Here is a 9,825-nt window from a genome sequence, read left to right as displayed (position 1 = left end):
TCCAGGCCCTGGTAATGTGGCAGGAACATGACCAGCGAGCTCCCTGCTCTCCTGGAGATAATTTCAGAGACGGCTGTGAAGAGTGTCTCCTGAGGAAGCCGGGCAAGGAACCTTTGGGGTGGGGGTGGGGGAACCAGGGAACACCTCTGTAAGAAGGTGAGACCTGAATAAGGAGAAGGAAGCTTACAGGTAAAGAGTCAGGAGAAGGCAGTCCAGGCAGAGGGAACAGCAAAGGTAAAAACCAGAAGGCTGCCCTGAACGTGGCTTGTTCAAGAACCAGAAAGAAGGCCTCTACAGCGGCCAAGGAGATGAGAGATAGGAGAGAGGCAGGACTAGGTCGCCTGGTGCCTTGGGGCTCAACGTCAAGAGAGTGGATACCAGTCTAAAGTTGATGATAAGTCACTGTAAGGTTTTAAGAGGGAAGTGGCATGATCTATTAGGTTGGTGCAAAAGTAACTGCGGTTTTTACCATTACTCTCAATGGCAAAAACCGCAATTACTTTTGCACCAATCTAATAGATCATTAAAACACTACTTCAGCTAGAAGCAACCACAGGAAAAAATGTTATTGCAATCCTCAGAGTGGTGAAGGCATTTCTAACGACAACAAAACCCAAAGGCCATAAAAGATAATATTAATACACTGGACTACATAAAACATGTTTAATTCTGTATGGCAAAACCCCCATCTATAAAGTCAAATTACAGGTGTCAAGCAGTAGAGGCAGAGGGAATCCTTTCTATTTGTATCACAGGCAGAGGAGGGCTTATTTTTTAGTATGTAAAGAGCTCCTGAGAAATAAATAATAAAAGTCAACCATCCAATAGAAAAATGGCAAAGGCAAAGGACTGTTCACAGGATAACAAACAAAAGCGGCTCTTAAATATATGAAAAGATGCTCAATCTCACTCATACCAAGAGAAATGTAAAATAAAGTATAATGAGATATCATTGACAAAGATCATAAAGTTTGATAACGCTCTCTATTGGTACATATATGGGGATACAGGCACTCTCTTGTCTCTTGGAGTGCAAACTGAAACATCTGTGAAGACGCTTAGGCAATATGTATCAAAATTTTAAATACACATACAACTTTAAAGCAAAAATTTCACATGTAGGAATAGATCCTGTAGATACAATTTTCAAATGTGTTAAATAATGACTATCCAAGGATATTCACGCAATGGTATTTGTAATAGAATGAAATAAAAAAGTAGAAACAGCCTTAATTTTCATCAGAATAGGACTGATTAAATATAGTACATATACTATTCAGCTGTTTTTAAAAATGAGAGAGCAAGGCAGCTCTATATTCACTGATGGGGGAAATGTCTCATATTTTGTTAAATGAAGAAAGCAAAGTGCAAAAGAGTGCAGCTAGCATAGCATACTTCCATAGGTTAAATGTAAAAAGAATATATAGTTGAACATGAACAGGCGATTTGGGAATGAGAACAAGAAACTAGGGACCCTGGTGTTCAGGTAGGCAGCTCCAGTTACAGTCTGGTGTTCAAGGAGAAGTCACGTCCAGTGTTGGAAATGTGTGAATCATCAGTGAGTGGATAGTATCTAGAGCCCCAGGACTGGGTGAGCTCACCTGGGAAGGAAGAGACTGGGCCCCGGGACATGCCCACTTTAGAGGCCAGGATGTGAGGCCTGTGGTGTCAAGGAAGCACAGGGAAGAAAGTGTTTCTAGAAGGAAGGAGTGTCCCACTGTCCCAGGTGCTTCTGAAGGTCAAGGGGCATGGGGACAGAGGTGTGATTGCTGGATTTAGCATTGTGGAGATCCACGGAGACCTTGACAGGCCGTTTTTAGTGACATGGTAGGGACAGGAACATTGTTCAAATGAGTTGAAAAATGACTAGGAGGGGAGGTAGAGGGGAGCAAGTCTTGCTCTGACAGAGAGCACAGCAGCAGGCAGCAGAGTCCGGGGCCCCACACCCTCATGCTCACTTCCCCACTGCCCATGCACAGAGCACAGCACATGCACCTGAGCCACCTGGCACTCCTCAATCTCAGCAAAGATTTTCAAGGGCCACAACCCCAGTGAGTACAAGGGAGCCTCTGCCCTGTGGCTTTTCCGTACCTGGAAACAACACTGCTGAGGCCTCCAGAGCTGGGTCTGTTTCTTATTATCTGTGTGACCCTGAGCAAGTCACCTCACCCCTGTGTGCCTCAGCTTTCTCATTCACAAAAGTAGGAAGGATTGGACCTTCCTCATCTGGATGCTGCGAGGATGAAATTAAAGCATGTGGGGCAGTGTCAGAAGCAAAGATGCCACTGGGCTCCCAACTCAGTGCTCATTCTCTATCAAAATGAGTAGGAGGAGGGTGACCATAATTGATGCTCCTAACTTTGGGGCATTTTTGAAAGTAAAAGGGGGCATTGTTAATGATGCCGGCACTGTAAGCATAAACCAGTACAGTCCTGGGCAAACACCATGTGGAGCCACCATAGTGCCAGCAATATCATCTCTGTGGAGACAGGACTCGGGCCCCACCCTAAGATCCAGGGACTCCCAGGGAGGCTGGAAACCCTGGGGTTTTCCAAAAGAGGCTGGGGCGCTGCAGGCTCTTATTAGTTCCCAGTCAGGACACACTAGTAAATAAGACAATGTGTCCTTATCCCTAGGGCACAGCCCAGCCCCACCCCAGCCGCAGACCCACCTGCTTTGGCAGAGGCTATTTACTGCAATGGTATTTGTAATAGAATGAAATAAAAAACTAGAAACAGCCTTAATTTTTATCAGAGTAGGACTGATTAAATATATTACAGTACATATACTATTCAGCTTTTTTTAAAATGAGAGAGCAAGGCAGCTCTATATCGACTGATGGGAGAAATGTCATATTTTGCTAAGTGAAAAAAAGCAACGTGCAGAAGAGTGTAGATAGCATACTTCCATAGGTTAAGACTATATAGTTGAATATGAACAGGCGATTCAGGAAGGAAAACAAGAAACTAGGGACCCTAGTGTTCAGGTAGGCAGCTCCGGTTGCAGTCTGCCCCTCTGAGTCACTCCAGGCGGTGACCTCCCCCACCCCGCCCTCATTCCTGAACTTCTTTCCTGGCCCAGGACGCTCTGTGCCCCTTCCCTCTGTGGGTACACGGTCTGCCCCCCACCCCAGCTCTCCAAAGCGCACCGGCCTCCCTGGAGGCCGAGGTCGAGGGCCCGTCGCACCGGGAGGGCGGGCTCCCAGGGGTGCCCCACGCACGGTCAAGGTCCCGTGCCAAGCGGGGACCGAGCTAGGCCGGAAGCGGGCACGGTACCCGCGGCAAACTAGCGTGGGCGAGTCCTGATTGCAGTCGGACCTGCCGCCGCGGCACTTAACAGTTTGCAAAGTGCTTCCCGCCCCTGATCTCATTGGAGCCTTCGGACGGCCCAGCCCATGGCCACCGATGCCCCCATTTCACGCCTGAGGAAGCGGAGGCTCAGACGGGCCACCAGCCCCTCCGGAGGCTGGCCCGGGAGTGCCTGGCAGCGTCGGGTCTAGGAGCCGGCTCCCTCCTGCTCCCTCCTCCGCGCCGCCCGGGGTGTGCCCGCCGTCTGTGTGCACCACTGCTGAGCCCAGCTCCCGCGCCCTCGCCTCTGCTGTGGGCCCCGGGGACACGGGGTCAGGCCTCCGCGTTGGCCAAGCCACTGCAGGTAAGTGCTGGACGGGGCGGGGCGAGGCTGGGCAGGACCCTCAGGGGCGCGGAGCGCTCCTGGCGACCCCCTGCGGCAGGGCTGGGGCTTGAGCCTGCCAGTGCGCTGGGATGGGGCGCGAAGCGGGGGTGCGGGACCCCCCACCCCGTGCCTCCCAAGCCTCCCTCTCGCCTCTCAATTATGGGCCCATTAGGGGTCCCGGCTGCGGGGAGGTTCCGAGACACCCCCTCCCCAAGTCCGCAAACTCCCAAGCTGCCTGGGACGGAGGGAGACTAGGAAGGAAAGGGAGGTTTACCCTTCGGGGACATTGTGGGGAGGGAGGCAGGGCTGGGCACAGTACAGTCTGGGGGTCTGGGAAAAAACGGTTGCGCAGGGAGCTGGCTTTGGGGGGCAGAACCGGCTCCACCAGTCCCCAGCCTAGACTTCGGAAGGAAATTCTTTGCCAGTGAGGCTCCTCCCTGGGGTGTGTCAGGAGGGACTGGGCAGACAGCACCCAAGAGTGGAAAGTGGGAGCCCAGGAGAGAGCTGCACCCCGGTGGGCAGCCATGGGAGGGTGTCAGGTGGAAGCAGCCGTCAGGGTCCCTCTCTGCTCTCTGTCCCGACAGACAGGGCTGCAACCTTCACTTCAGCTCTTGTGAACTCCCACCAGGTGAGTAGAAGGCCTGGGAGGGAACAGTCTCAGGATTCTACCAGAAAGTAGGAATTATTTCCCTTTAGAGATAAATAAATAGGGTCAATGAGATTAGGGAATTCTTGGAAGTCACCCAGCTACTAAGTGGCCAAGCTGAGGTTTGAATCCAGGTGGAACTCCGTGTTCCGTGCTATCCCACTCCCTTCCCCCACCACCAGGGCTTAGAAGGAGCAGAGTAGGGGAGAAGAGGAAGGTTTCCAAGAATGAGGTCTTCCCAATCGCCCCATCCTGCCCAGACTGTGATTCCCAGAGGAAACGCAGCCAGGAGAGCCAGGTGCTGAGAAGGAACTGTGCTCTCTCCCTCTCTCCAGTGTAGGGAAGTCTTTCCCCCAATCCCCCTGACCAGGCTGCCCCCTGACCAGGATCCTGCCCACCTTCCTGTCCCCTCCCTCCAAGCTGCCTCACTGAGAACTCAGCATTCATTTGTTTACCCATTCAGCATTGAGTGCCTATTATGTGCCAAGCACTGGGCACTAAATATAAAGCAGTGAGCAAGACCAAGTTGACATTCTAGAGGGGGAGCCAGATAATAAATAAGACCAAAAAAAAAGGACAAATTCTTTAATTTCAGATAGTGACTAAGTGCTGTAAAGAAAACAGAGGGGGCTGGAAAAATTAGGCAGGCATGGTGGTGTGCACCTGTGGTCCCAGCTACTCGGGAGGCTGAGGTAGGAGGATCCCTTGAGCCTGGGAAGCAGAGGTTGCAGTAAGCCAAGGTCACACCACTGCACTCCAGCCTGGGAGACAGAGCAAGATCTTGTCTCAGAAAAAAAGAAAGGGGACAGGAACAGAGTGACAGAAGCAGGGGCTCTTTCAGACCCAGGGTAATGTGGAGAGGCCTCTAAAGAGATAAGGTTTGAGCAGAGGCCTCTGTGATGAGAAGGGTCCACCTGTGTGAGGTTCTGGAGGAAGAGCATTCCAGGCAGAAGGAATCAGTAAAAAGCCCCCAAGGCCCTTATTCCAGTGTGGCAGGGTGAAGCTACTAGAGTCTTTTTTTTTTTTTAATACTTTAAGTTTTAGGGTACATTGTGCACATGTACCGTAAAACTTAAAGTATAATAATAAAAAAAAACAAGGGAGTGGCATGAACTGATTTAATGGACTCTAGGGGCACGGGGGAAGGTGAAAAGCCAGTAAAGAGGCCATAATACAGGCCAAAATAACAGTGGTTTGGGGCAGGGTGGTGGCCTCGCAGGCATCACGCATGCTCAGAGGTACAAGTTAGCTCCAGGGGGACTCACACGCACATAGGCCCACACACACACGTGGACAGGCAGGCGGGTGCTCTCATACCCACAGCAGCACAGAAACAAGGCACACTCAGGCAGACCCACCCGTCCACACCCTCTGAGTCACTCCAGGACTGGGAGGAAGATGTGTGAGTTAAGGCCTGAACGAAGCACATCTTTCCACCACAAGGCCCTGGCAACTAGTGTGGCTGGGGGTGGCTGGGCTTCCCCAGGCCCAGCACAGGGAGCAGTGAGTTGTCTCTAGATATTCCCTGGATCTAGTGTCCTCCCAGGAGTCAGATCATAAGCCTCCATGCACCCCCGACCTGAACTGGTCTCCCCTCTTCACCACCCAGCAGCTGTGAGACCTTGAGCTGGTTATTTCTCCTCTCTGAGCCTCAGTTTCCCCGCTGTAGAATGGGACTCATAACCGCAACTTCACAGTATAGTAGTGAGGCATCCACAAAGTAAATGTTTCAAGAATCTGGTCTGGGGCAGGAGTCCAGCGGAGAAGGGAAGAGGAGGTGGTGGAGAGCACAGGCTCTGGCACCAAACAGCCTGGCCTTGAATCCACCTCTTGTTTTAAGTGAGTGACTTGACCTCTCTAAATTTCACAGTAATGAGTAGCCAGCATTTATGGGGCACTTACTACGTACTACTTGCTTTGCAATCGTTCAATGATCAGTTTCATCTGTAAGTGAGGAGCACTGTAATAACTACCTTATGGGGTCATTCTAAGAGATTAATTGAGATTCTGCTCATAAAGTGTTTAGCTTCGTGCCTGACTTAGAGTAAACACTCGATAAGTGGTGATTGTTATTATCAGCCAAAGCACATTTGCTTCCTTCCAGCATACTAGCTCTGTTGCCTTTGGTTAAGCTACGTAACCTTGCTGTGCCTCAGTTTCCTATCTGCAGCTTGGGAGGAATAATAGTTCTGAACTCAGAGGGTCATTGTGAGGATTGAACAAGTCAGAACTCAGAACACTGCCTGGTACATAGTAAATGCTCAATAAAGTCACGTATTCATTCACACGATGGTTTTTCCTCTAATTCTCTCAGGTAGGCACGGCCCCCGCCAGGCGCCATGGACTGGAAGACACTCCAGGCCCTACTGAGCGGCGTGAACAAGTACTCCACAGCGTTCGGGCGCATTTGGCTGTCAGTGGTGTTCGTCTTCCGGGTGCTGGTGTACGTGGTGGCTGCAGAGCGCGTGTGGGGGGATGAGCAGAAGGACTTCGACTGCAACACCAAGCAGCCCGGCTGCACCAACGTCTGCTACGACAACTACTTCCCCATCTCCAACATCCGCCTCTGGGCCCTGCAGCTCATCTTCGTCACATGCCCCTCGCTGCTGGTCATCCTGCACGTGGCCTACCGTGAGGAGCGGGAGCGCCGGCACCGCCAGAAGCACGGGGACCAGTGCGCCAAGCTGTACGACAACGCAGGCAAGAAGCACGGAGGCCTGTGGTGGACCTACCTGTTCAGCCTCATCTTCAAGCTCATCATTGAGTTCCTCTTCCTCTACCTGCTGCACACTCTCTGGCATGGCTTCGACATGCCGCGCCTGGTGCAGTGCGCCAACGTGGCCCCCTGCCCCAACATCGTGGACTGCTACATTGCCCGACCCACCGAGAAGAAAATCTTCACCTACTTCATGGTGGGCGCCTCCGCCGTCTGCATCGTACTCACCATCTGTGAGCTCTGCTACCTCATCTGCCACAGGGTCCTGCGAGGCCTGCACAAGGACAAGCCTCGAGGGGGCCGCAGCCCCTCGTCCTCCACCAGCCGAGCTTCCACCTGCCGCTGCCACCACAAGCTGGTGGAGGCTGGGGAGGTGGATCCAGACCCAGGCAATAACAAGCTGCAGGCTTCAGCACCCAACCTGACCCCCATCTGACCACAGGGCAGGGGTGGGGCAACATGGGGGCTGCCAATGGGACACGCAGGGCAGTGTGGCAGGTTGGAGAGGTCCTACAGGGGCTGAGTGACCCCACTTTGGGTTCACTAAGCTATGCAACTTTCATTTTGGCAGATATTTTTTGACACTGGGCACTGGGCTGTCTAGCCAGGTATAGGTAACCCACAGGCCCAGTGCCAGCCCTCAAAGGACATAGACTTTGAAACAAGCGAATTAACTATCTATGCTGCCTGCAAGGGGCCACTTAGGGCACTGCTAGCAGGGCTTCCAGCTAACCCAGGAAGGGGTGATCAGGAGAGGCTTCCCTGAGGACATAATGTGTAAGAGAGGTAAGAAGTGCTCCCAAGCAGAGACAACAGCAGCACAGAGGTCTGGAGGCCACACAAAAAGAGATGCTCGCCCTGGGCTAGCCTCAGCAGACCTAAGGCATCTCCACTCCCTCCAGAGGAGCCGCCCAGATTCCTGCAGTGGAGAGGAGGTCTCCCAGCAGCAGCAGGTCTGGAGGCCTGAGAATGAGCCTGACTAGAGGTTCTGGAGATACCCAGAGGTCCCCCAGGTCATCACTTGGCTCAGTGGAAGCCCCTTTCCCCAAATCCTACTCCCTCAGCCTCAGGCAGTGGTGCTCCCATCTTCCTTCCCACAACTGTCTCAGCCTGGTGACAGCCTTTCAGACCCTGCTCCCAGGGACTTGGGTGGATGCGCTGATAGAACATCCTCAAGACAGTTTCCTTGAAATCAATAAAGGCTGTGTTTTATACAGGTTGGCTCTGTCTCTGGTTCTCCCACACTCCCACCCACTGACAGGACCCTGAAGGTAGGGAAGGTAAGCCCTCAGAAAGGGAAAGAGTTCCATGGCTCGGGGCGGAGCTAAGGTGGGGGCTGTGGCTGTGGCTGCAGCTGGGGCTTGACCTGGAGCTCGGTTAGGCTGGGGCTGAGGTTGACAGCCGGGAGCTGGGTTTGTACCAGAGGAGGAGGCTCAGGTGGAACCTACTGATACATATGTTGGGATTCTAGCTGTGGCCACAAGAGTGCACTGTGCTCCCTCTGCAACGGCGCTTCCAGCCTTCGTAATTAGACTTCGCCCTGAGTACACACACAATCACTGCCACTCTCACTATAGACAAACCACACTCCCTCCTCTGTCACCCAGTCACTGCCATCTCAACACACATCCCCACCCTGTGTACACACAATCTCTGTTATTCATACTCTCACTCCTCATGCGCACTCTCAACAGGGCATGCAGTCTGCACTCAAGCATGCCATCCCAGCCTCACCCTGCATTTTATTTGGCTCATCCCATTTTCCCTGAACATTTTCGCTGAACTAGAGCCCTGGCAGGATGCTGGGACTGTGCAAGGAGGTAGGACCTATGCCCACAGAGCTAAGATACAGGAACACAGGCTCGTCTCCCGCACTAACCAACCCCTGGGATGGCTCACAGCCCTGCTCCCAGTGCTGTGTCATGACCTGAAATTTAGGGGACACCAACACCCAAGGCCAGACCAGAATGGAAAGCAAAAGAGGATGCAAGGCTATATTAACCTAGAGGAACACTTAGTGACTATCAGAGCCAAGGCTGGGAGTCAGAAATTCAGGAGCCAGTGAGCCAAGTGTCACAGCCAGCAAAGACAGGTGCGGTCATCACGGACCCAGAACAGCCGGTGGTTCACCTGTGCTCTCACAAGTAGCCATTAGAAGGTGGATAAGCCAGCCAAGTTTAAAAGACCCAGGGCCGGCTGACACTGTCCCTACACCCCCATGACTGATTCATAGCTTGACCATTCCTGAGCACAGCTTCACCGCACTACATCTTGAGCAGGCCTTCAGAACTTCAGTCTTGCCATCAGTACAATGGGAATTGGATCAATCAGGGCCCTAGCAGAAAACAGATGGCACATTCAAACCAAGTAACTTTAAAGGGAGTTTCCTAGAGAGACTGTTTTCAAAGGTATGGCTACTGCAGCACCCTGGGGCTAGTACCAGGGTAACAATGGACAGGATGCATCCAATCCCAGCAACCAAGTAAATCCCCCAACTTCACTCTCCCGTCTGCTTGCCACCAGTGGCTCCCACCGACCTAACCCGATCGGAAGTCACAGGGCAAGTCAGCCTCCCAGTGCACAGGGCAGGATGGAGAGTAGACCTGAGGGACACAGGGAATATGGTCAGCATGACACCCAGTTGTTCCTACACAGAGGATTTTTGTAGAGGTAGAAGGAGACACTGTAGGTAAAACATGAGCACAGCACTAATGTATCTGATAAATTCCCAGGTATGACTGTGCTCAGGAAAGTGTCTGCCTGATGCACTGGAGGTCAGCCTCTGCTTGGG

The 9,825-nt window shown here is 52.4% G+C and overlaps 1 protein-coding gene across 2 annotated transcripts; it reads left to right on the top strand.

Moving 5' to 3' along the window:
• Nucleotides 1–3,087: 3,087 nt before the first annotated feature.
• Nucleotides 3,088–8,248, top strand: GJB3 (gap junction protein beta 3). 2 transcript variants are annotated; one of them, XM_054496932.1, is made up of 2 exons: nt 3,088–3,651; nt 6,633–8,248. In XM_054496932.1, the coding sequence occupies exon 2, from the start codon at nt 6,658–6,660 to the stop codon at nt 7,468–7,470; it is 813 nt and encodes a 270-aa protein (XP_054352907.1). In that variant the 5' UTR covers nt 3,088–3,651; nt 6,633–6,657; the 3' UTR covers nt 7,471–8,248. The 2 variants fall into 2 exon arrangements, with proteins under 2 accessions (XP_054352907.1, XP_054352915.1); XM_054496940.1 differs by lacking the exon at nt 3,088–3,651 and adding an exon at nt 4,126–4,300.
• The last annotated feature ends 1,577 nt before the right edge of the window (nt 8,249–9,825 follow it).

The sequence above is a fragment of the Pongo pygmaeus genome, chromosome 1, assembly GCF_028885625.2.
Source record: "Pongo pygmaeus isolate AG05252 chromosome 1, NHGRI_mPonPyg2-v2.0_pri, whole genome shotgun sequence".
Classification (NCBI taxonomy): Eukaryota; Metazoa; Chordata; class Mammalia; order Primates; family Hominidae; genus Pongo; species Pongo pygmaeus.
The sequence above is the reverse complement of the archived record's forward strand: the minus strand, read 5'-3'. Positions and strand labels throughout refer to the sequence as shown.

What these genes read in the sequence shown, in the direction of transcription:
- GJB3 (XM_054496932.1), top strand. Translation starts at nt 6,658, where the DNA reads ATGGACTGGAAGACACTCCAGGCCCTACTGAGCGGCGTGAACAAGTAC.